At 43.1% G+C, this 27,497-nt stretch overlaps 1 protein-coding gene across 6 annotated transcripts in view; it reads right to left on the bottom strand.

Moving 5' to 3' along the window:
* The window catches only part of GAREM1 (GRB2 associated regulator of MAPK1 subtype 1), a 122,885-nt gene extending 102,293 nt beyond the window's left edge, over positions 1-20,592 (bottom strand). Inside the window, exon 1 of one of the 6 annotated variants that reach the window (XM_037892686.2) lies at positions 19,899-20,592. In XM_037892686.2, coding sequence (XP_037748614.1) covers positions 19,899-20,019 — 121 coding nt within the window. In that variant the 5' untranslated portion in view covers positions 20,020-20,592. Of the gene's footprint in view, positions 1-19,392; positions 19,862-19,898 lie in introns of those variants that run through there. The other 5 variants (XM_037892685.2, XM_027821283.3, XM_037892689.2 and 2 more) reach the window with 5 other exon arrangements.
* Between the last annotated feature and the right edge of the window lie 6,905 nt (positions 20,593-27,497).

Below are 27,497 nucleotides of genomic sequence, written 5' to 3'. Positions count from 1 at the left end.
CCAAGATCAAGTTTTAAGTTTGAGTGCAATTGTTCAGAATTGGATGAGCGCACCGTGGTTGGTCATATGCTGGAACTGAAAGTGAGAGTTTGGGTATTAGGATGTTTCAGTGGCCAGTCATGTCATTGGAAGTTGGTGTGGATGTGCTCATTACCTGAACTGAATTTCCTCGATTTTAAGTGATTGTGTTAGGAAATGGCCTCCAACAATTTTAACTGTAAACTAAAGCTTCTGTGGTGGAATATACTCAGTATGAACTCCATTCTTTGATACTAAGGATTTGGGGTCAGTGGGCAGAAGCGTGTTTATGTTGAGTTGTATGGCTTCATGCATCCTACCAAAAAGGCAAACAGCGCATTCCTGTGAAATATTTTCATCATTTTACTGTGCAAGAGCAGATGCTTTTATTTAACTCTGTGAGTTTAGTAAATATAATCTATATATCTGCTGAAGTAGTTAAAACCACATCCTACTCTTAAAAGTCAGTGAATGGGGTTGCTCTAGTTTAACAATTAAATTTTAGTCCATTAACTTTCATAAAACAGCATTCTTGCCCATTACACACACTCTAGGTGACCACTTTTCAATCCCAACAAGCACTAGTAAAACGGACATTCAAGTTACTTACAAAATAGGAAGATCAACATGACTCATTCACTTACCAAAATATGCCACTGAAAATAAAATACAGAGCTACAAGAATCTAAACATTTTAAAAGGCCACATTTGTTCATCTTGGTTAAAAGTTTATACCCCTTAAACGTTAATTTTTTTATTCTGGAAACATTTTAAATGGAGGTAGAGACAGTGTTGGAAAAGGAGAAAGGTAATGGACACCATTTAAATAAACCAGATACCATATTTCCGGCAGAAAGATTCTGAAGGAAGCACTTCTTTGTCTTCATTCCAAGATGAAACCAAGCCTAGAACTATCCCTTATTCTTCTTTTGAAGACACTGAAGCTTGTAAATGTTTTTATTCCTACAATGAAGAATCGTTTTTACTTTCTCACAAGAAAGCTGAAACATCAGCTCATGGTCTAAAATTGTCCCTACATTGTGAACCCTAATAACTGACAGCACTGTACAAGCTGACTATATGCCTCTTGGTAAAGAATAAATTGTGAGCCCTGTTGGATGGCTTCAACCTCCTCTGGGCAGACTTCATGCCATATCTAGGTATTTATACCATACTCATTACCATGATATTCCAGTCCCAGAGCAACAGAATTAGACACAACCTTAGATTATGCTAAACCCAAAATCCATACTTCCTTTCATTGGTGGGTCCACATGTCAGTCAGTGTTTGACCAACCTCTAGCATTAGGGTGCCTACTTAATTTGTTATTCCTCTTTGATCTCTTGATACCCAAGAAATGTGCATAGCTGTGAATTTACCAATTAATGATCAGCAGAGAGACTCAAGCTGCAAAGTCTGGATCCAAGTTCAAATAGTTTGGGGGTATCTGGATGTGGGATTTGGTTCAGACCTATCTTTACAAATCAGCAACACTGATTACTATTTTTTAACCACAAATAGGTATTTCTTTTGAAACAGTCAACTCTCATGCCTCAAGCAACTCTTGAGTCAATACTGACTGACAGAGCTGCTCTAAAGTGCAATTCTGTGTTGGCAAGATGGCCTCCATCTTTGTCCAGTGGGCCAAATTCTGCCCTTAAATATGGAGGTGCAATTCCCATTGAAGTCAACAAGAGCTGTATGTACATGTCTACGGGCAGATTTTGGTCACTTGGTTCTAGGACTTCAACTGACCAACGTGAAAGGCACTATACCCCATTATCAATCCCCCGACCAGTCCAATCAGCAAGAAATCAATTTTTTTTAAAAAAAAGGGTTGAGAAAAGTATAGAAAGGGCAACAAAAAATAAGAAGTATGATTTATTTCAATAAAATGAATTCTGGGGAGCTGAAGTTGGAGTCTAAAAAAAGAGGGAGGGGCCACATGATGCTCAGTACCTGTTCAAGCGAAGGCAACTTACAGTCTCAGGACAACAAACAGCGGCCTATAGCTATAAACAGAAAAAAATAAGGAAAAAGTTCTTCACAGGCCTTGTCTAAAACAAGACTTTTTTGCAAAGATTTCTCACTGTTGCTTACATCAAACAAGAGTGAACTGGCGTTGACAGCCACAGGAGCTTTGCATCTGAAGAAGTGGTTTTTTACCCACGAAAGCTTATGCCCAAATAAATCTATTAGTCTTTAAGGTGCCACCAGACTCCTTGTTGTTTTTGAGGAGCTTTGCCAGTGTTTTTAAAACATCGCATTGATGAGAGCTGCTTTGATGTAAGCGATGGTGGGAAAGTTTAAAAAAATCCGTAGTACAAAACAACTGAGCAGTGGAATAGAATCCCAAAGGAGATTGTCAACTTGCCAACATATTCAATTCTAAAATGTTAATTGACATGATACTGTGAGTTCTCATGCAAAATTAATGGTAAGACTGGAGGACATGCTCTTTTCTGATCTTATTACCATGGGGGATGGAAACAATGTAGAAAGTGTGATATTCTGGTGGTAGGTTTACCACGAAACTGCAGAGTACTGTAGAACAGTCAAAATCTCTGCGATGCACAGTAGCATATAGCCATTTGGAAGCAGTTCAATATGTCTCATCGAGAAAAAAATAGTCTTTGCCATTTAAATATCAACTCCAGCTATAATTAAAACGATAGTTACTATGTTTCAAACACACAAACTTCCCAGCTTTGGTTTAACAGCTGGAAAAGAGCACACAAATGAGAACAGCATGACAGTCTTTTCTAGCCAAAGGCTAATCAATGTTTATTTCCCATCCAGCTCATGAGCTAGGAGAATGTTACCAATGTATCACGTTTTATTTCTATGGCACGGTTATACTGAATTACCATAGCAACTTCTCCCTTGTGGAACAGGTGCCTCTTTATTCCTTCAGATTACTTTTTTACTAATATGAAAAAAAAAGATTTGAGTAATTCCACTTCTAAGCTTAGATTTTGGGGGGGAAAGAAATGCACGTTTCTTGTGAAGTCTGAGTATTAAAATTAAGAGGATAGGATTTTTCTTAATATCAGTGAGAACATGCAAGCTGTTCTCCTGCTTAATTCTGATAAGATCAAAATCTTAAACTAAAAAAAGTCAGCACTACAGTTTGCTACCAATTTACACCATAGACCAGTGTTCCCCATACTGTGGGGGGCACGGAAGAACATTCAAAGGGACAAAGCAGGGCCCAGGCCAGCACCCATGTGGGGGCGGGGAGGGAGCACCACCCAGGCCCACTCTGCCCCCAGCCCCAGCCTAGCCCCCAGCCACAAACCCCTAGATCTAGCTCCTGACCGCAGTCTTGGAGGGGAGCACGGACAGGTTCCTTCCCCACTCTGAACTCTAGGGTACACATAGGGGGTCTTTCATGCAGGTCCCCACAAGCTTATTCTTACCAGCTTAGGTTAAAAACCTCCTCAAGGTACAAACTTTGCCTTGTCCTTGAACCCTATGCTGCCACCACCAAGAGTGTTAAATAAAAGAACAGGGAAAGAGCCCACTTGGAGACGTCTTCCCCCCCCCAAATATCCCCCCAAGCCCTACACCCTCTTTCCTGGGGAAGGCTTGATAAAAATCCTCACCAATTTGCATAGGTGAACACAGACCCAAACCCTTGGATCTTAAGAACAATGAAAAAGCAATCAGGATCTTAAAAGAAGAATTTTAATTCAAGAAAAAGTAAAAGATCACCTCTGTAAAATCAGGATGGTAAATAACTCACAGGGTAATCAGATTCAAATCAGAGAATCCCTCCAGGCAAAACCTAGGAAAAAAAAAAAGGGGGCGGGGGGGCAAGTGACAGAAAAAGTTTGGGACCCGCTGCCAAAAACTACATCAGTTATGTAAATGAAGCACTTTAATAAGGCATTAAAGTTTCATTCAGTATTTAATTTTTTGGAACCATAGGGGTTTTGTTTTTGTTTTTTTGCTTAATCCAGTACCCAATGGATCTAATCTCAACAGCACTGACAGCCTGCACATCATATTCCTTCCATACAAACATATTCCAGAGATTTAAAATGAGAACAAGGAAGAGTTTAAGAGTAAAATGTGATGAATATTCCAGCTGTAAGTTGTAATAAGAATTTGATTGAATGATATCATTTTGACAAGTATTTGAATGTGGGGAGGGAATTAAAACATTTGGTGTTGTGAAGAACAATACCCACAGCAATGTGGAAAAAACTCCAATACACTTGGGACTACAAGAATTGGAGACTTTGCCTTCTGGTCACTGGTACTGAACAAGTGTTTGGAAGTATGTGTAATGGTACAACAAGCGTTTCTAGCACTGAGTGATTATAAGTATGGAACGTTACTGGGGGGTTCACCTAATTAGTTAAGATTCCTTCCCACCCCTTCAGTGTTTTTGCTATGTCACTGACTGTTAATGTACACATTTATAATAATTTCACAAAAATTAAATATCTGTGCCTCTATCATAGCTCTCTCGCTCGCTCTCTCTCACACACACACACACACTTACTTTAAGTCCTAAACTACTGCTGTAATAAGTTGTTCCTGGTGCACTTTCAATAGCAGCTTTTCTGTGCCATAGCTCCTTTTGAGTGCATAAGCAGTCACTGCATGCACAGCAGCAGCCTGAGACTCAGCACCCTCTCAGACTTTGCTGGAAGAGGGCAGTGGAAGTACAGGTATTAGTTTTACTAAGTTTTATGAGACTATTTTAAAGTTTCAATACCTTGTGAACCTCCAGAGCCAGGATTCACAGTTCTCCAATGGTGTGTCATTTCTGGTTCTGGTAGTTCAAAAGATATAGTCTTTAAAACTGTTACTGGCTGCTCAGACCAGCAGTGCTTTTTTAATCACTCATGTATTCAATTTCAAACCACTGTAGTTTTCAGTTCTTTGACCACATCAGAATTTATTTTTGCCAAGAGACATTAGAGCACCTAATAGGACAGTTGTGTAACGGGGCAAGTGGGAATGTTTTTGGGAACAATTCTCTCAGCATAGAAGAAACAAATTGAACAAGTTTGACAGGCTATGATTTTCGTTTCCCTCTCTATTTCTGTCATTTTCTTATTTCAGACAATGGAAAACAGGGCAAATAAAGAAATTTAGTTGTACACAGAAGCTTTTTTGTAAGGCATCACACTTAGATGTACATTTCAGTTTTTCAGCACTTAAAATCCAAGTCTACCATGGAACAGTTTCAAAGGAATGAAGGTTTTAAATTCCAGGAGCAATAAGAGAAAGTCCTTTTTTAATCTAATTATGCAACACATGGGAAAAAAAAAATCTCTCTGCATTGGTTATTCTAATTTTTAATTTGAAATGAACTAATTAGGATGGAGTGCCTGACAGAATCATCGTCCGACTTGGTCATCAGTGTCAGAAGAAAGAAGTGGATGATGAAGGAATCTCATGGTAACATTAGTTAAAAAGTTCCCCTTCTCATCCTCAGGATACCAAGACCTTCTGAGACAGAGATCCAGAGAGTATGGGACGTAAATTGTGGGTATATCTTAGACTTGTTTGTAACTAAGCTTTCTGGCAGTATTATTCACACCTTTAATGTCTTTCCAATACATTTTCTGTAGAATCCACAAATATTTAAAGCTATCATTCTAACTGCGTTGCATTTCAAATATATTAACACTCAGGCATTTTCTTTAAAGACACTTGGTTCTTATTAATGGAGAATATCAGGAGTGGTGGCTGGATCACAGCCCCAGTGCTTTCTTTAAAACTAACACCATCAACTTGCAATCTAGTCAAACAAACACACACACACAAACTTCTTATGAGTAGTTTCAGGTATCACACCTGCTCCTCCGTCCCCAAGTTCCCCGATCAGTTTGAGGTTTTACAATCACTTTTGTGTTTTTTAAAGGAAAGGTGTGTCTTCTCTGTTCTTTTGGCAAAAAAAACAAAAAAAAAAAAGGGAAGGTAAATGATGAGGAAAGTCATGTCAAATACACACAGTAATAAAACTGGGTGAAAACAAATCTTCTCTGGCTTCCCTCTAATCTCTAGTGTTACAGCAAGTGCGAAGTGTAGTTTTTAAATGGATGGTGTTCTTCTAATCACAAGAAAACCCAGATTGTTAGTACTCAATGTTGTATCTTGGGAACCCATTACAAGTATTTGGTTGGATCGTAAGTACTAATGTTGCAAGTAGGTTACACAGACACTCACCATGATGCCATCATCCAGCCAACAACCAAGCCAAGTTGAGATATGCAACTGACAAAAAAACAATTGTTTTGCAACAAGGTCAAGGTCCATTACTGACAGTTGTTTTTTTGCTAACAGAGCACCCTATGAAAATTGTGAAATATTGTAGAGAGAAACCTTTACTAACTTCCAGAAGCCAATGATGAAAGGTTAAAAACATCAGAAGGTTGTACACACTGGCCTTAGCTAAATAAGGAGAGTAAAGGGAAAGAGCATAAAAGGGCCCCAACATTTGAAAGCTCTTGTACCACTCCAAAAGATAGTTTCAATAAAGGCATTGTAGATCAAGTACTGTATTTGCATATTAGAAAGGCACCAACCTGCAGCTTCAGTTGATTAAGGAAAGGAGCTGTCAATTAATTTGTTAGTCTCTAAGGTGCCACAAGTACTCCTTTTCTTTTTGCAGTTACAGCAACTAACTTGCAGGAATGGAAAGCTACAGAGCCTACCCAAGGAAGCATATCCTGCAAAGAAGTCTGCACGGATCCTTTAGAGCAGGGGTGGGCAAACTTTTTGGCCTGAGGGCCACATCTGGTTATAAAAACTGTATGGTGGGCCATGAATGCTCACAAAATTGGAGGTTGGGGTGCAGCCAGAAATGACTTCTGGGTGTGGGAGAGGGCTCCAGGCTGGAGGATGGTGTGTGTGTGGCGGGGGGGGTTCCGGCTGGGGCTGAGGATGAGGCGTTTGGGATGTAGGAGGGTGCTCTGGGCTGGGATCAAGGGGTTCGGAGGGCAGGGCGGGGGGGGGGGGGGAATCAGGGCTGGGGCGGCGCTCAGGGGTGCAGACTCCAGGCGGTGTTTACCTCAAGCGGCTCCCAGAAGCAGCAGCACATCCCTCCTCTAGCTTCTAGGCGGAGGCACAGCCAGGCAGCTCTGCTGCGCACTGCCCAGTCCGCAGACGCCACCCCCACAGCTCCCAGAAGCAGCGGCATGCCCCCATATGGCTCCTACGCAGAGGCACGGTGCCAGCCAGGCAGCTCTGCGCGCTTCCTCATCTGCAGGCACCGCCCCTGCAGCTACCATTGGCCGCGGTTCCCAGCTAATGGCGACAGTTGGGGCAGGGGCAGTGTGCGAAGAGACCCCTGCCTACTCCAACGCATAGGAGCTGGAGGGGGGATGTACAGCTGCTTCCAGGCACCACACGGCAAGCCCCTGACCCCGCTCCCAGGCGGGAGCACCAGAGCAGGGCAAGCCCCTAACCCCGCTCCCCAGCGGGAGCTTGAGGGCCGGATTAAAAGGCCTGACGGGCCAGACGTGGCCCACGGGCTGTAGTTTACCCACCCCTGCTTTATAGTACAATGTTGTTCCCAGCATGCAACATTATTGGTGTGTCAAAATTAAAGTACTAAGTGATTTACTCAAACTGACAGAATGAATCTGTGTATGCAATGTTGTAGTTGAATCTATGGCAGAGCTGGGAATAGAATCCAAATGGGATTCCACTCCCCTTCTCTAAATTCTGAACTACCCCACTTTACCAGCCCCTCAAATACAAGCACTGCTAGACTAAATGAGAAAGCAGCACTACACAACTGGTAGTGGGAAATGCAGCATCCAGATAGAACTGCAGAGGAGTCATAAGTAGACAGAATCTAATCAAGAAATTTAGCTAGGACACCACAGTTAACCCTATATTTTTAGGGAGACAGCATACTCAACAGCATCTTTAGTAGCCACAACTAGTCAAGTTGAAACAAATTTTTAAATCACGTCTGAGAGACAAGACCTCGAATGACAATGCTCCCAACCCCCTGCAGTTCAGTACTGAACAAAATGAGAAGAATGCCATCTACAGAATCACTAACAAAACTTCTTGCAGCACCGATAGGAGACCTCAGAGTAACTTATCTCTGTAATGGCCTGATCCCCCCTTGCTTATGGTCACACAGTGTATTAACTATTTTAGGAATCAAGCTTTCACCCCCTCAGTCCTCAACTCTCCTGCAAGAGCTGGATACAATCCAGTAGACAAACACAAGTATAACTCACGCTGGCACCCATTGCACTACCTACCCCCTGCTCTTCTCACACCAGCCAGCAGAAACAGAGAAGTTTTGTTTCTTTAAGATCAGAGTTCTACAGCAGTCCCAGTGAATAAACACGAAGCCTGATCTTTCCCATTGTGTCACACCACCATTGAAAACCCCAGTTTGTTCCAATGGAAGAATTTCTCCAGCTTCAGGCCTGTAAATCCATACAAACTGGGTCTCAAAGACTCATAAGTTCTGTTCAAACCACTACTTAATATAAGCAAAAAATATTTTAAAGTATTCAGACTACTGCATTAATCCCATAGGAAGGGTAAAACTTTGAGTAATAGCTTTAATTCTGAATAAGAATTTATCTGGCTATATCCTTTTAATTATTTTTCCAGTCCAACTGCAAACTGGAAGTATTTATTAAAACCCAAACCATCCTTCCTATAAGCCAAGTTTCAAATGATGATTTTTTGCCCTTAATATTATTCATCTTCTTTAGAGTGTTATTTTAACTTTTTTACAGTAACAATTTTTAAAAAAATTTAGAAAGGAGAAAAGATTCCACTTTTGTCGAGAAGCACACAATAATGAGAAACAAAGTCTCCATGACCAACTTCCCTATCTCTAAAAGGCTGGAGGGGGAATAATACTCACAATTCACAAAGCTCTTTTACTATTCAGCACTACAGTTTTTGTTTTTTTAATTAAAGTGTTCCCTTTCCTATATACTGTCTTTCACCTACACTGGAATGGTACTTGCTGTAGTTTTGTGGCTTGCTGCGAGCCACACCCAGTCTCGGAACACTGCGTGGTACAATACACATACATAGCTAGTCATATTTTATATTATGTTCTGAGGGAGGTACATTTTCAATGTTCAAGCTTCTCATCTTTCCTAATCACCATCCACAGAGGCTTGACATTTTTCCTAGAACAAATATGAACAAGTTTCAAATTTGAAGACTGAGAACAGACTAGTGTGATCGTAACACAATTACATGGGCACAATTTCAAAAGTGAATGTTTTATGATCAGATGTAAATGTGTAATGAGGCTATAACCTTCAGGAGGAGGGCGGGGAAGGAAGAGAGATTTAGGTCTTCTCAGCAAATGAAGTTTTCATTTTTCAATAATTTTATACAGATACTCGAGAGTAATTTAAGGCTTCTGAAAGTGTTCTTCCAAGAACAAGGACGCAAGGATGTAAATCAATTTAAATGTAATTAGCTCTGTAACTTCCAGTTATTCACACCACTCCATGAATGGGGGTGGATGATTTTTTCCCCTACAAAACCTGCAGTAGATTTGCTAGTTTTCCAAAACAGTCTAGGGAACATTTGATCCATTCAACATGAACATACTTCCCTACCTCCTCACACACCATGGTCTTTCATCATTGTGCTGTATTTTCAGTCTAAATTACAGTACAAAGCTGGAACACTGTCTTTATTGTATATTTGCTTATCAAGTACCATGACTAGCTACAGAGCTATATATAGTATGGAAAATGCAGGCTGTATAAGAAAGAATAAAATTTAAATAGCATAGTTAAACCAACAGAACGCACCAAAAATATAAAATTCAAGAGGTTTAAGTAATTTGGCACAGTGTTTTATGAAGCTTGTTTTTTGAGTCATATGCACTGTGTGTGTTAATATGATGAGTATTTTCCTACAAGAGATTCTCAGATCTTGACAGCTAGTTACTCACTATGCCAAAATACCAGTATTCTTGCTGCAGTCAAACTACAGGTGGAATTCCTTGAACATAGCTCCTGTGACTGAAATTAACTGCTATACCATGTTGTCCCATATACTGTAGCATTTCTTTTCAGCATGTTCCCTTAAGTTCACCGGACCACTACAAAGAGTGCTGAATTCATTTAATTAAAATTGCCAGGAACACCTTGACCCATAAAGGTATTAAAAATATTAACTTCTTTCCCATGTCAGTTTTAATGCTAGTCACTTGTGTCATGCTTTATTACAACCATTAGAAACAACAATACATGAACCATTACACGACACTTGTTTTAGTTTCTTAAGAACTATCCTACTTACCTGGGCATGCCATCTTAGTTTCTGATTGAGTTTACCTTAAATTTGTGTCCTTAAGTCAGTGGTTCTCAACGTGTGGTCCACAGACCCTGGGGTCGCTGGACTATGTCTAAAGCGGTAGTTCTCAACTGTGGGTCAGAACTCCAAAGTGAGTGGTGACCCTGTCTTAACGGGGTCACTGGGGCTGGCTTAGACTTATTGGGGCCGAAGCCTGAGCCCCATAGGGCTGCCAACTTTCTACTCGCACAAAACCGAACACCCTTGCCCTGCCCCTTCTCTGAGGCCCCACCCCCTCTCACTCCATCTCCCCCCTTTCTCGCTCACTCGCTCATTTTCACCAGGCTGGCTCAGGGAATCGGGGTGGAGGAGGGAGTGAGGGCTCCAGCTGGGGGTGCAGGCTCTGTGGTGTAGGAGAGGGCTCTGGGCTGGAGCCAAGGGGCTCGGAGTATGGAAGGGGACTCGAGGCTGAGGCAGGGGGTTGGGGTGTGAGAGGGGGTATGGGCTCTGGGCTGGGGGTGCGGGCTCTGGGCTGGGGGTGCGGGTTCCAAGGTGGGGCCAGAAATGAGAGGTTTAGGGTGCGGTAGGGGGCTGCAGGCTGGGGCAGGTGGTTGGGGTGCAGGATGAGGCCTCCAGCTGGGGGTGTGGGCCCAGGGATGAGGGATTTGGGGTGCAGGAGGTGCCTATGGGTTGAGGGTTTCGGCATACGGGAGGGGGCTCCAGGCTGAGGCAGCGGGTTGAGGTGAGGGGATGGGAGGGGGGAGGGTGCTGGCTGGGGATGAGGGAGTTGGCTGTAGGAGGGGGCTCTGAACTGGGGCTGAGGGGTTTGGAGGGTGGGAGAGGCATCAGGGCTGGGGCAGGGGGTTGAGGTACCAGGGGGGTACAGGCTCCAGCTGGGGATAAAGGGTTTGGGGTGCAGGAAAGGGCTCCAAGGCTGAGATTGAGGGGTTCAGAGGATGGGAGGGGCATCAGGGCTGTGGTAGGGGGTTGGGGCACAGGTGGTGGTCTGAGATGCAGGCTCCGGGCAGCGATTACCTCAGGCAGCTCCTGGAAGCAGCAGCATGTCCCCCTCCCGCCCGGCTCCTACGTGGAGGCGCAGCCAGGCAGCTCTGCACACTGCCCCATCCACAAGCACAGCCCCCATTGGCCACATTTCAGCCAATGGGAGCTGTGGAGCTGACGCTTGAGGCAGTGGCAGCACCCAAAGCTTAGGAGCCGGAGGGGGGAAATGCTGCTGCTTCCAGGAGCCTCGTGGAGCCATGGCAGGCAGGGAGCCTGCCTTCGCCCCACTGCGCCACTGACTGGACCATTAACGGACCAGTCAGCAGTCCTGACCGGAGCCACCAGGGTTCCTTTTTGACTGGGTGTTCCGGTCGAAAATCAGACACCTAGCAACCCTAGAGCCCCACCATGAAGGGCAGAAGGCAAAGCTTGAGGGCTTCAGCCGTGGGCAGTGGGGCTCAGGTTACAGGCTGCCTGCCTGGGGCTGAAGCTCTTTGCCTTTGACCTGTCCCCACCTGGGGTGGCGGGGCTCGGGCTTTGTCTCTGCTCCTCCTCCCCCGAGTAACAGGACTTGGGCGGGCTCAGATTTTGGTCACCACTCCTGGGTCATGTATTAATTTTTGTTGTCAGAAGGGGGTCGCGGTGCAATGAAGTTTGAGAACCCCAGGTCTAAGGGGTCCGCAAAAGACTGAAAACTAACTGAACAGAATTCAACTATATATACAGGCAATAGATTTCCAAAGGGGTCCGCACCTCCATTCGAAATTTCCAAATGGGTTCGCAAATGAAAAAAGGCGAGAACCACAGCCCTAAGTGATATTTTAAAATATTAAACCAAGCCAATGCACTAAATCTCCCAGAAGACTTTGATGGCTCTGATTTTTGATTATTGTTATTTAAAAAATTTGACATTAAAAAAAAAAAAGGGTATTTTTTTCCTCCACTCTTGAACTAAAGAATTTGCTGGAGAGATATTACCTTTTTAAAAGAAAATCTCTAAGGAACCTTTGTGTACCGGTCAAGAGTGCAAAATTTCAGCCCAGGTGGTCTATTTTGTGCCTTTATCTCGGTACCATCCCTGTGATATCTGAGCACTTATGAGCATATGAAAATAGCAGCTTAGGACAAACTGTTTTGAATCCTTGACTACCATAGCAGAGCATTATCAAGAGCCCACAATAATAGAAGTAGCATACTGATTCAAGAACACACAGTACACACTATTGTATCTGAAGTTGCTACTGAACAATAGGCTCAAACGACAGTTTTTAGCTTTAAAATTGAGAGATACATTAGTGAACTCAGGTGCACCTCATCTGGAAGATTGTTCTACACTTGAGAATAGGTGTTGCCAAGTTACTTGGACTCCAACTCCAGAAGGGCACTATCATTTTCATAGATGCCACAAGGTAGCAGCACTTAAAACAATTTAAAAGCTTTTTCACTAAAGTGTTTCTGGAACACATTTCTGCCTGTTGGAAAGAAGATACAGCAAGCAGGCAGCCATCTGCTTTTTCACACAATTGTCATGATGGAATCAGCAGACCACGAGGGAAAGTACGTCTGTGGGGCAGAGGTGGAAGATTATATTAATTGTGTGCATTGACGTATGTGCAATTCGAACATTAATTGTCTGATTTTTCAGAGCTGCTCAATGCTTACGGAAAAAAAGTCAGGCCATAGGTAAGCTTTCACTACTTCTAAAGTACATCCTGTCTTTTTGCCTTCTCCTAACTGGAGGCTTTACCTACCCACTGAACCATCACCTACTTACACACTGTACAATAGCTTGCCTTACACAGCATGGGTGTTTAGATCGCATACATTCTGAGGGGCTCACGTCTTTTTGATCTACTTTAGTTTTTCCAAAGTGGTTCTTACCACCTCCTCCAAATACTACAATCCACTGAAGCACTTTGCAACAGTTTCTTGAAAGAAGACTATCCACAATAAATGATACCACACACAAACCTCAGAGGAGTGAAAATCTTAGTATAAAACCATTGCTCAATTTCAAAAATATCCCTGAGCTTGTAAAAGGATGCAATGTGAATTGTTCACTATGTTCATAGTCAAGCTGTTCTATTTAGTGTGATGTTCTTTGTCTCGAAACCACACAACGCTATCTTATCATTTAGAACTAGACTAAACACTTCACATGCTGTAGGGAACAATCTTGCAGTAACGGGAATGGAGTAGATAGAGGTCTTTTCCATCTCTAATTTCTAAACCACTTATTATGGTTCTAAACACTTTTTTAAAAATAGGTTACCTCTGGTGTGGTACCTCATTGAGGACAGGATTTACAATGTAATAAATAAAGCTTGTTCCTCCCAAGCAGCAACATGGCAACCTCAAGCCTAGCCAGATCAGGCATCAAGTAAAGTATCTCCCAGTGCAGTTATTTAAGAGAGTTTAATCAGGGTTCATAAGACATTTCACCCAACCCCACAAGACCTTTTCATAGGCTTTCCCTCTTTGAAATCCACATCATAATTCAGTCAGTCTGCCTTAAAGCAACCACAAATATTGCATTTATGCTGCGAATCAAAAGAAATTATTTCCCTCTGAGTCTTAATAACTTATAGTGATCCATCAACACTATCACCAGAGAAATTCAGAGTGGTGTTCTCAGTTAGGCTCAGTGAACAGCCAAAAGTGACTTCTGAACACTGGTGCCTCAAGCTGGGCTATCTACCCAGCCAGACTAGTGCCAGGATGTTTGATTTTAAAAACACTAGTATCATTTGTTTTAAATATTTTTTTCTGGAGTGATGATTGTTAAATAGCTGACAGCACCGGGAAATATTTTTATCCACAGGATGAGTACAAGCAGACTGCTGTGATAGTGATCTCATCGCTAGAGAGACCAGTCTCTGGAATTGAGAGGGAATGTGGTCCCAGGTCCCTCCTTGGGGATAAAAACAATAGCTAGCTGTCAAAAATTAACAATGGTGCTAGGATGACAGGGGTCCTAATAAATAAGACAACAGTAGGACATTGAATTTTCCTATTTAAAAACAAAAACTGGATTTGAATGCCAGCAATGGAGTTCACCATTTGCTGCCAAAAAGCCATGCAGTTTAACTCTTTAACCAAAGCATAATTTCCACTTCTTAGTCTTAATAGCATTTTTCTTCTGGCTTCCAAGATTATCCTTAGACTACATCAGTGCTACCAGAAATTTCAAAAACCTTGAGAAAATAAGGATAAGGTCTCCATGGAGTACTGACTTATTTAGCAGTTAAAGAAGATAACTCACCAGAAAGGTCTAAAGTTATAATAGTAAGTATTTTGTTGTCTATTTATAACCCCTGAACAGGCAGAGACACCGTTACCTCAGAGACCTATTCTCGCCCAATACCCTGCAGTGCCAGTAAAGGTCATATAAAGGTATTTTTGCTGTTGGATCCTGGGGTGCAATCCTTTCCCCTTGCAAGTTAATGGCAAAACTCCCACTGACTTCAGTGAGGCCAGGATTCCATCTCCTAGAGTGTAATTCAGGGGGTGGAGGCAGGACTCTCTCATCCAGTTCTTACTGTCTTTGTTCTCCTTGGTCTGACCGAGCCAATTTAGTGAGCCCCAAGACAAGATGTAATGCTTATTCATTGGGTTTAGTGTTTGTTAGCTGTGTTTGCAATTAATATTTAGCCTATTAAGACATACTGGAAACATGCATGGTAATAGCAGTCTAAGTGCTGTAACTTGTTAAAGGTGACAATGGAGCTTTTTTTTTTATACCCGCAATTGCTAAGGCAATAGGCACTTGATAAAGACACAAAACCAATGGCATCTGAAATAAAGTATTTACCATCTTTAAGGACCATTCTATATTTCAGAGGCCTCACCACTTTAGCAGCATTATGATGAGTTACCAAGTGCAAGCTATTTAGAAATTTGAACAACTAAATATTCCTATCAGCTTGAACTATCCCAGTTTTCAATGAGAAGTTATGAATATATATATATATATATATATATCTTTTAATTTCAGTTTGAGGTGAGACGACACAGCCTAATTACTACCATGTGAAGTTTATATATAACTAGGCAGATTTCTTCTTCCCTCACTCCCCTCTCCCCTAGGAAACCCCGAAAACCCACTCTTCCTAACCCAAAAGTAGCTTTAGTTTATGTAAAAATTTCAGATTTTGATTCTGGACACTAAATTTTTCTCTTTCGCATCAGCTGTATTTTTTATCATTTCCTGTGTGTGGTATAACTGTGCTTACAAAGCAAGCTGAACTATTTGGAGGGGACATTCTTCCAGGATGTTCATATCTGCATTCTAAGTTACAGGCAATTCTGGCACAAGAAATGTGACTTCATTCATTCATTTTTACTTTATTCAGAATTTGAAGTCATCAGACATGATGAGACTAAACTTATGTCTATACTGCACCACAGCGCAGACTACAGTGGCATAAACTGCAGAGCACACTTAAGTGTTGTACTTTTAATGCCCTGCGTGGATGCTGCTGGTGCAAACTAAAAATGTACTTAGTTCGCATTGACACAGTCCTGTCTGAAAGAGGATCCTTTTAGATCATGCTAGCAGTGTCCCTGGGGGGCAGTCAGACCGCAACACTCTGGTGCACTCTGCAATTCGCACCACCTTGGTTCTCCGCACTGTGGCACAGTGTAGACAATCCCTGACAAGAGAGCAGTGAAGTTCTTGCACTCAAACAATTGAATAATTCGATTTTTCTAAGACCTAAATCACAAAAGAGATGTGAAGACAACATTACAATAATCTCCCATCGCTAGAGAGCTTCAGGAAAGCAAATGTTCAAAGACAAGAAAAAATGAAGTCTTACAAACACTGACGTATGAAAAAAATCTCCAACTCTTCCTCAATCCCTCTTCCTACTCCACCTCCTACCCACACCCCCCCCCCCCCAAGTGAGTTTACTTTTAACAAAAATTCACAAAGGGAAAAGCAGCCAGTTTAAGACTTTCTTGAGGAGATTCAAATAGCCAACATTTTAAACCTAGGGCACCTGAAGATAGGCACCTATCTAAAAGTGGCTTGAATTTCAAAGGGGGCAGTGCACCTGCAGCTCCCCATTGACTACCATGGGATTTGTGGATACTCAGCACCGTTTTTAGATCAGGCCAGTTTTAGGCTAACTAACTTCAGGCACCAAGGTTTGTAAATGTTGGCAAATGTGTTTACAAGTTGTGAATATTTTCAGCGAAGCTCACTTTAAAAACCCAATGCAACCTGATAGAATTACCTGTCCAAGTTACAAAGTGTGTTAAACTTCAGAGGATGCAATAGGTTAGCAATCGGTTTTGCCTTTGGTTTCTCCTATTCTTAATTCAAAGACATCCTCTGTCAGATTCCCATAAGTGGCTTTGTTATCCAGGGTGTAGACAGAGGACCTGGAACAGACAAGTCTTCCAGCCACTCATATAAATATCACACAAACTCTACTTTCTCATTTCACGGGACAAAGCTGTGGTCTCTGGTTCACCACTTCCTCCCTCCCATTCTAAGGCAATCCCCTCTGAGGTAGAAAACACTCTCTGTTACCAGTGAAGGAGTCAATCTTGTCTGCATTCTTTATAAGACATTGACTTTTGTGACTGTCATCTCTATGACACCGCAAGCTAAAGCATGAGACCTCTAAAGAGATGCAGAAAGATTTAAGTGCAAAGTTGAACAGTATCTGTGCCTTCTCGTTAACTATGAGGAACTCCTCCCATTACTTCCAAAAACAAGACACAAACAACAAATCAAGAGAGATGGGCCAGGGGGGAAGAAAGGGTGTGAGAGAGAGAGATGCATTGGGGCATGAGGCCAATAATAATTTTATTTCCAAGAGGTCTCCCTGCTCCCAGTAAGCTTCTAGTACCCTTCCAATAAGGAGGGCCCTACCAAATTCACAGCCATGAAAAACGCGTCATGGACCGTGAAATCTGGTCTCCCCCCGGTGAAATCTGGTCTTTTGTGTGCTTTTACTCTATACTGTACAGATTTTATAGGGGAGACCAGCATTTCTCAAATTGGGGGGCCTGACCCAAAAGGGAGTTGCAGGGGGTCAGTTACTTTAGGGGGTTCGCAGTATTGCCATGCTTACTTCTGAGCTGGGCAGCCAAAGAGCAGTGGCTGCTGGCTGTCGTACCACAGACAGGGGTGGCAATACCATACCATGCCACCCTTAGTTCTGAGCTGCTGCCTTCAGAGAGGGGTGGCTGGAGAATGGCGGCTGCTGATTGAGGGCCCAGCAGCGCAGAAGTAAGGGTGGCAACAACATACTATGCACTTACTTCTGCACTGCTGCTCCTGGCCAGCAGCCACCACTCTCCAGCTGCACAACTTTGAAGGCAGCGTCACCACCAGCAGCAGTACCGCAAGCCCCCATAAAAAACCTTGCGACCTCCCCACAACTCCTTTTTCAGTCAGGACCCCTACAATTACAACACTGTGAAATTTCAAATTTAAATAGCTGAAATCCTGAAATCCACGATTTTTTAAATCCTATGACTGTGAAATTCATCAAAATGGACTGTGAATTTGGTAGTCATAAAAGGTCAAGCCAACAATGATGGCAAGTCAACAAAGATGAAGAAGCTTGGGAGAGAATTATGAGATTATCAAGAGACATACTACATCTGGAATTGCTTCCAGCAACCTGACAATCTTAAGCACAACTGTCAGAGGCCATCTTAGCTGCTTCAAGTCACAGAAGGTGTAACTACAATACAAGTCGCATTAACATAGCAGCTTTCACATAAATATTGCAGTACCCTGTGATGTAACACTATAAAACTAATCAGCAGTTAAGGCAGAAAATCTTTTCTTCACCCTACTTCTGACCATCAGGACAGAAGCTCTACAAAGTGAAATAGGAAAGATACTAGATAATCAAGGGGCAGAGTTACAAAAAGCTCTGGCTCCCATCACCTCAGGATTCTAATTAGGACAGGTAAGCAACAGGATGATTTCAGTGTGGATGAGCAGATAAAGTAAGATGAGATATTACTTACGGATGCTGGTCCAGTCTCAAAGCCATAAAAGGACAACTTTTCAGTCAAATGAAAAACTTGTAATCAAATTATTTTACCAGATCATACATCCCTCAATGTCACTTCATAGATGACATATTGAAAGTACCATAACTGCTGCAGCAGGCACCTAAACATGAGCTTCCTTCCTATAAATCAAGGGAAAACCAATCACGCCTACATTTGTATTGGACCAAGAAAAAGCTATTGTTTTTGTACCTCCTGAGCCACTTTCTCTAGACTGATCCCTCTCACTCAAGTTCTACCTCCTGAACTCTCCCTCTGTGACTGGCATAATAATACACTTTTTATGACCACCAGTTGCTGGTCTCTGAAAATGCACTCCAAACCTTCAAAGAACAGCAATATCATTCCCAAATTCTTGTCCCATGTAATAGCATTTTGCTCTAATAGCCATTCTATCAGGGGTATAACCTCTAATTTCCAGATTTTAATAGAAAATATTATGCTGACCTAGAGACTGTAGGTTAAAATACAAGTAAATAGTAATAAAAAGTTCCTTTTCTTTGAGATTTACAAATTTCTCATGTTACCTCTCTTTTTACAGGTCTGTTGCCCTTTCAGTCAACATTAACATGATGAACATTTATGGCTGGGACTACTTGGTTTATTTAATATTCCTTTTACTTTGGCCTTGATGTAGGTTCCACAAAATATAATCACAGGATTGAGCCTAGGTATTGCAAATGTCCTCCTACATTTTAATCATGCATTTTTTGACTCTCAAAGACACCCAACTGACATTAGATTGGACTCACTGAGCTTCCCCAAACTCTCACACACAAAAGAGCATGATCCAGTTTGTTTAAACCAGTACAATACTGAAAGAAAAACAGTGAAAGAAGAGCCAAAACTTTACCGTAACATCTAATAAGCAGAGATGTCTGGTTTAAGAGTACAAACCAAACGCAGTTTTAGTATGTTGTAGCATTCTGCAGTTCTCCCTACCCTCAGGGCCAGAATCTGAATTTTTATGGGGGTAACATTTTTCCAAACTAGAAACTCTTGAAGCTAATCATTAACCTTGTAAACATCCCCTCATTTCTGCATTTTCCAGTTAATGATGGATTACTACTTACAGCCCAATAAATGAAGCAGACACAGACCCACAAGAGACACGCCGTTCCTGACAGAGAGCATTCAAGATCTTTTTGTAAACCAAGGCTAAGTGAAAGAGAGGGATTTCACACACCCCTGTCAGACTCCATCGCGGGCAAAGGCGTGGGGCCCCGGAGATGAGCGCAGGCCGCAAGGCATCGTTCTGGGACCCAAGTCACTGAGAGGACCCCTGGGCTCGTGAGGCTGGAGCCGCTGGAGAAGCGCTGGTCCAGAAGGCGGCGGGCTACGACTAGGTTCTGTCCGCAGCTCTGCCCGTGGCAAGCCGGGGGTCCCCGGGCACGCGTGCGCCCCGGGTCGGGCAGCCCCCCTTCCCCCGGCTGGGCAGGGGGCCGCGCCGCGCCGCGCGCTCCGGGGAGTCTCTCGGAGGAGCCATTCCCGCCCGCCGAGTCTGCAGAAGTTAATAGTTAATGGGCGGCTGCTGCTGTTCCCAGCCCTGCCCCCGCCGCCAGCCCGGCGCTTTACTCACCGCTGTCCAGCCGCACGAGCTGGGGCAGCCGGTAGGTGCTAACCAGCTGGTCCAAGGGGACGGCCACCGCGCTCCACTTCACATCCTTGAGACTGGAGCCCAGCGAGGGGCCCGGGTCCATCTTCCCTTCCGCCTCCGGGCGCGGGGAGGGGGAGTCAGGCTGGCAGGCGGCGGCGGCGGCTCCTGCCCGGCGGGGTGCTGCAGCCAACAGGACGGAGCTCGCCTTGCTCAGCGGCGGCTGCAACTGCTGCCGCCGCCTCCACCTCCACCTCCGCTTCCCCGGGACATGCTAGGCTTGGCGAAGCGCAAGGTGACACCCGCCCAGCGGCTGCGGCTGCTCCTCCAGCCCCCCGGGGCTGCTCCCCGCTCGGCTCGCAGCTGCGGCTGGCCCAGGAAACGCCATCCCAGCACTGACTAATCAACAGGGTGCGAGAGACGCCTGCGCAGCGGCTGCTCCTCCCCGCTGCCGAAAGGAAAGTGCCGGGCTGGCTCCCTCCTGGTCTCCCTGAACTGGGGAGGTTCTGGCACCGGAGCTCCGTGCACAGTCTGTCCCGCTCGCTCGCTCCCCCCTCTGACCGCTCCGGCGACCTGCAGCCGCCAGCCTGGAGCCGCTGCCCGGAGCCCCTAGCGGGCAGCCCCCGGGCGCTTAGCGGGCGCAGCTCCTGAGAGACATAAATAGAGCAGGACGCACATTTGACCGACAGTCCCGCCCAGGGGTCAATGCTCGGCTTGGCCACTGACGTGCTTTGAGACACTGAGCGTATCACTCGGCATCTCCCGTTCCCCGTCCGTGAAATGGGGGAACCTCCGTAAAGCTCTTGGAGAGCCCTGTCTCAGGAGTGATACCTCCTGTTTACACAGCAGCAGAAGCCGTTGTGGCCTTAAACGGCCAAATAAAGGGTTGCTGTCCCAAGAGGTTACACATTTCTTCTTCCCAAAGTGGGATAAAGTGGTTTGCCTTATTGATCACTGCTGGATCACCTAAACTCCGCCTCTGAGTCTGCTCCAGGCTTTGAGGTTTGTTTGCGTAAACTGTATTTCATCACCCATCTGCAAACGTCTATATCTAATCTCTATAGATGGCATTTTATAAAATGTTAAACCATAACCTACAAAAAAGACACTGGCTACTAAGACTCTCCAAACTTAATATTATTCTCCTATAGAACACTGAAGTCTTAAAGGGCACTTTGTTGTCGTTTCCACCAGCTAACAGTAAAATGTGCAAGTGGGTTTGCATAATTTCAAAAGCAAATTCCACATCTGGAAAGATAATGCTACTAAATTTACAAAGTGTTTGTGCTTTAAAAATTGTTCAGAGTGCTATCCTGCAGTGAGTTTCCCAGAATTTTGGTGAGCAAAACCTCTTAAGCAGCAAAAAGAACACAGAATGACACAAAGTAAATTATATACAATATGTAATTTCCTTTACCATAAATTGTGTGTATTTTAAGCGAAACAACTCTCGGCTCTCTTCTCTTCACACATATGAGATTTCCATGTGTTATTTCCCTATGCATGGAGGGAAGAGATCAGATCCCTTTGAATACACTTTGGGGTCTAAACTAAGTATTATTTATTATTATTATTATTATTTGTATTACTGTAGTGACTAAATGCAACCGATGAAGTGAGCTGTAGCTCACGAAAGCTTATGCTCAAATAAATTTGTTAGTCTCTAAGGTGCCACAAGTATTCCTTTTCTTTTTTGTTGTGACTAAGAGCGCTAGTCACAGACCAGGACCCCTTTGTGCTACATGCTGTACAAACATAGGTAGACAAATATTCGGCAGTTTCACTCCTCTTATCACAGCAATTTTGAGCTAGGAGTTTGCATTAAATCTCTCCACCATTTAATTCAGTGTTGGAGATTTTGCCTGTGGAATTCATATCACATTAGGAAAGATATCCAATTAAGCTACAGATCAGTTTTTCAGTTTTCACTTGTGACAGTGTTTGAATATTTAGGGCATGAAAATGATTAGATCAGGAATTTCGACTTATGATTATTACATATGGGAATATTAAACATTTGTTTGGTTCTGATGGCATGAAATGTATTTGTTCAATGATGTTTTTAAACCAACCATTACACTTCTTATCAGAAGGGATTTTGTTATGAAGTCTTTATCTTGGAGAACCAGTATTTTATGTAACATTGTGATTCTTTACAGTGAATGTAGGATGTGCAGATTGCTAGGCAGGGAGAACTGTTTTAAACCCACAAATAAAAGAAATAAATCAATGGGGAAACTAACTCTAAGCCATTATATTCTATTGTGATGAGTTTACTGTGTTCACTTTGTTGTCAGAACTCTGATTTTATTAATTAGGTTGTGTGAATTGCATTACAGAAGTATCTGCTAACATTAGCATATTTAAGACTGTATCAGCAGTTCCATTATAACAGTATTTTTTCAGTGATTTACAATACGCTTATAAAAATCCACTTATAAGATCTCACTCCAGGAGTGATACAATCTAGTTATGATATTGACCCGGACTGTGGCTGGTCCTTGTGCTAGTGCACAAAAGGGTTGAGATGGCAAGGAGCCTTTTCCCTCCTTGTAGCCCTTCAGACATCCCACAAAGGGGCCAGATTTGCTAACTCTGCTAATGCCCCCTGAACAGCAAGCAACCTCAAAGGGGTGGGGAGGAGGAAGGACCATCCATAGATTTACCCCTTCCACTTGCTCTGAACAGCAAGATGAGTCAGCTGCAGAAAGAAGTACAAACTGCACAATCCTAAAGGCAGCAGTTGTGCGACCTGTTGTGCTACAGACAAATCTAGGTTAGATTGTGTGCTTCCCATTAGACAGTGTGGTTCTGTACTCACTCCCCCAGCATGGGCCTGTTTGATCTGACTCTGTTTCTTCAGAGCTCTGATGGTGGAAAACCTTCTTTCTTTAATCTCAGTTATGGTACTCTCAGGTGTTACTTGTAACTATAAGAAAAGGAGTACTTGTGGCACCTTAGAGACTAACCAATTTATTAATTTATTAATTTATTAATTATTTATTAATTTAATAAATTGGTTAGTCTCTAAGGTGCCACAAGTACTCCTTTTCTTTTTGAGAATACAGACTAACACGGCTGTTACTCTGAAACTTGTAACAATAGTAAGTATTAAAATATATTCAGACACGTGTGATTTTTAATGTGTCCCCTTAATAAATTAATGTTTGAAAAGTGCTTGGAAATCCTTGTGAAAATAACTGTTGAAATGGAAAGTGATATTATATTAGCTAAAAGCATTATTCTAACTTGGAAAGCAAAAGAATGGTTTGAACTTGCCACAGGTGTAACAAACTCAGTGAATGTAGCCTATAAAATATAACATGTTATAAAATAATTTACAAGACCATGGTTAGACAGTCTGTTCACTGGGACCTGAAGAACCTTTCTAGCAAGAACTGTTTTTAAACATGGTGCTGACTAACATACTTTGAATTCCAGTGTAGATATGGCCTCAGAATATAGTTGAAAGCTTGCCTCCCTCAAACCTCATGCAAGCTCATGTGTCGCTGTATTGGGAGAAATGTGTCTTTCTGCCTCATCTGGGGATAGTTATTGCTAATTTCTCTGCAGATTTGAGCAAACACAAAGCAGAAAACTGTATTCAGGTCCTCTTTACTTACATAGGTCTGCTTCAAACTAATTTTGAATGTCAGACATTTCCAAATTCCATTTTCTCTCCCACTGCTGGATTCGCCTATCTTCTAACTCCTGAAATCCTGATCTATTGTTATTGCTCAGTTTTCACAGGATGCACATTTGATTTTTTAGAAGGTGACACCTACATACTGACTAAAATTGGTTTATCTAGTTCTGGGCAAATAGACATCTTGAAGTTGATAAGGATTCAAAAAGTTCAGTCAATTTTAAAAGTCTCTATGTTGGATTTCAAGGAGGTCATGGAACATGGAAGAGTGAACTCCTGAGTGTGCTGGGGCTATCTACCAACATCCACCCCCACCTACGGCTGGACACAATCCTTTTCCCCTCCAGAAGCCAAAAACTGTACACCTTTACCTGTGCTGGTACCCACGAGATCAACTCAAGTATCAATGGCAAGCTCCTCCTTGATCTGCAAATCCCAAAGAAGAGAGACCCCCATCCCAGCCAAGATGTCCACCACTGAGGACAGTGAGAATGTGCTGACTCAAAAAGTGGCTGCAGACACTTTGGCAATTAAAGCTACAGTCAAATGCAGGACATGGCTGCCCAAATTGAGATATACCTCAGTGATATAAAATTAATTAAAGCTAAATTGACTGATCTGGAAGGCAGATTATACAGAAATAATCTTAGAATCATAGGAGTTCCTTAGGGAGAAGAATGACGGAAACCTCTGGAATTTATCCCTAGACTTTAAACAGAAATTCTCAGTCTGCCTGCAGACTTTATACTTCACAATAGTACCTCAGAGTTAGGAACATCAGAGTTACAAACTGATAATTCAACCACACACCTCATTTGGAACTGGAAGTATGTAATCAGGCAGCAGCAGAGACAAACAAAAAAATACAGTACAGTATTGTGTTAAATATAAACTACTAAAAAAAATAAAGGGAAAACAGCATTTTTCTTCTGCATAGTAAAGTTTCAAAGCTGTATTAAGTCAATGTTCAGTTGTAAACTTTTGAAAGAACCACCGTAACATTTTGTTCAGAGTTATGAACATTTCAGAGTTATGAACAACCTCCGTTCCTCAGGTGTTTATAACTCTGATATTCTACTGTATATTGAAAGAGCCCACAGGTCTCTGGCCTGCCCCTGAGGCTAACCCCAGAGCCCTGATAATCAAATTTCTCAGATTCACAACCAAAGAATCTGTCCTAGGCATGGGAACAGAAAAAGAAAGCTTCGCTGGGACAGTCCCCCATCTAATATCAGCATTTTTTGGAATTTTGCAAGAGAAGTTGTGGAGCAGAGGGCAGTTTTTGTCAGGGCTAGGGCACTGGCAAAACAAAAGGGCCTAAAGGGTTATATGAGGTTTCCTGCATTGTTTCATGTAATAGCTGGAAATGTGACCCATTCATTCTGAAAACCTCAGGAGCCAGAGAGCTTCATAAATAACTTATAAATGACTTTTGGTGTGTTTTGTTCCTGGTTACACCAATTGCTGGTATTTTGTTTGCCTAGGCATTCTTGCAGGCCTAACTCCCATTATACTGACAGCCCTCCAACTTTGCTCATAGCTGGATGTTGTGAAGTGGGACCCATATATATGCTGTGTTTTCTGTAGGGTGTTTTGAATTATGACAGTTTTGCATGGACATGCATGGACTCTCTCACTGATGAATATGTAATGCTATGTATGAACATGTAATGTAACACCCCTGCTAACTGTGAATTGTTGTGTCTCTGATTGCTTAATGAGCTGTCTGATGCTGAGGGAGTAGAAACATACAACATGTCCCCCTAACTCCACATTCGTGAGCTACAGCAAATTCATTCTGAACCCTTTCTTAGCAAGCACGAGGTGGCTCTATGCAGGGAAGGTCAGCCTCTCTTAAGGTAGCCTGGCTGGAGTGAGTCAGGGGTATTTGCACATTGTTGAGAACCCTGAGAACAGAAGGTGGTCTCCTCTGATTTGGACTGTGCCATGCCATTGCTGGTGGATACCTGCAGCATGGACCTAGAGACTATAGTAAGGGAAGTTACCCACAATCATGCTAGATTATCTCCTTGTCTTGCTGCAAGACTGTAATGTAACCATCAAACATGTTTAGCAGGCAAACTATGTGTCTGGGGGCACTGGTTTGGCTGCTTGCACTTAAGGTTGGGGTAATAGTTTAGTGGTTGAAAATGGTTTGAAATATAGGGAATGGCAATGCCAGCAGAAAATTGCCACCACAAGGGAACTCTGAATTTACAAGGACCTGCTGCTTGTAATTAGACACAGTGTCCCTGATCCAAAACCCTGCTGAGCCTATGCATCCTACACAATCTCAGAGATGGCTATAACCACCTTTGGGATACTTGCTACATTATGGACTTCAAATCTTCCCCACCCACCCCCTTTGTTGGGGATATTTCCCATGTGGGGTTGTTATTTATAACAATTTTTGGACCCCAGAGAGTAGTGACAGGCTACCTACATCTGTCCCCCCAGAGTATGAAAAGGGTTTAGCTATGTATAGAGATGTTCTTTCAACGTGCATTGCCAAGTACACAAATGTTCATACGTTCCTGTAAATTATTTTGTTTTTTTCCTTTTTGTTATATTCTATTTGATTCCCTTGTGTCCCCCTTCCCATTATCTTGCTCCATCCATCTTTCTTCCCCTTTCCTCTCTCCTGATCTTCATACGCAGAAAAATTACATGACTGATTTACAGCAAGCCTCGCTAGGTGGCTGCATCTAATGTTGATGCCTTCCCCAAAGTCTCCTGCACCTACACTATTTGGTAGCAATCTGACAAGTGGCGAGCATCTGGCAAGGTAATCCAAAATCTGTCCCCCCACGCTCACGGGAGTCTGCGAGGGGAGCAGGTGGGATGCCATAGAGTAAATGACACAAATATTCCATCGTCCTCATTTGTAAGGTCACAGATGAGAAAAACGTTGGTCCTGAATTTCAATTTTATTTCCTGGAATGTAAAGAGACTCAACACTCCAATTAAAAGAAAACAAGGGTACTCATTATTAGAGAGAGCAAAGGCAGATGTAGTGCTTTTGCTGGAGACACACTTGACCGCAGATAGGGCTGTTATGGTAGAACATGACTGGGTAAAAGAAGTAGTGTCTTGCTGCTTGTCATTCACATCTAGAGGGGTAGCCATACTCTTCTATAAAGTACTGGCAGTAACAGTCTCTGAGTCAATTTTAGATAATCAGGGCAGATTATTAATCCTGAAAGTAAACATAGGCTTTACTAAATTACATGGAGAACCCCATATCCCTATTGTAATTGCTGGGGATTTTAATGAAGTGCTTGATTCTTTTGTGGCTAAATCTTGTCCGCGGAGCCAAACACAAAAGAAAACTAGAATGGCCCTGGAATTAAAGTTCTGGGACTATGTGATATCTGGTGGTTCTGGTGCTTTGAAAGAGAATATGTTTCTTATCTTCTTGGTAAAATTCATCTGAATAATAGCCTGGCTCTGCCTCAGTGTTGTAACCTCTGCTTATATAAGGTGCTACAGAGCAGGGTTTCTCAACCTATAGGTCAGGACCCAAAATCAAGTTGCCAGAATCTTTCAAAGGGTTGCATGGCAGCTTCTGTGGCTCCTGTCCCATGTGGCTGGTTGGGCTCGCCTTCCTGCTCCAGGCACTGCAACTTCTGGGGTCCCAATGCCACTCAGGTTTGGTCCAGTCATCTTTATGACGGGAGTCTGGGTAGGCCAAATTTGAGAGAGTGGCACTGCAATCCCAGGAGCCAGGTCACAACTCTACTCGCACAAATTTGGTCCAGTCAGGAGGGCGGGGCCAAACCTGAGCGGCTCTGCAATCCTGGAGGTTGCAACTCCTGGAGCAGAGCGCCAAGCCCAGTCAGCCCCACAGCACAGGAGCTGCAGGAGCCACTACGGGGGGGTGAGTGCCAGGCAAGATGCAATCAAAACCACGCCAGGGTCTCTGCCCCCAGATTATTTAC

The sequence above is a fragment of the Chelonia mydas genome, chromosome 2, assembly GCF_015237465.2.
Source record: "Chelonia mydas isolate rCheMyd1 chromosome 2, rCheMyd1.pri.v2, whole genome shotgun sequence".
NCBI classification, from domain to species: domain Eukaryota; kingdom Metazoa; phylum Chordata; order Testudines; family Cheloniidae; genus Chelonia; species Chelonia mydas.
Note: the sequence above shows the minus strand (reverse complement) of the source record. Positions and strands in the feature narration are given on the sequence as shown.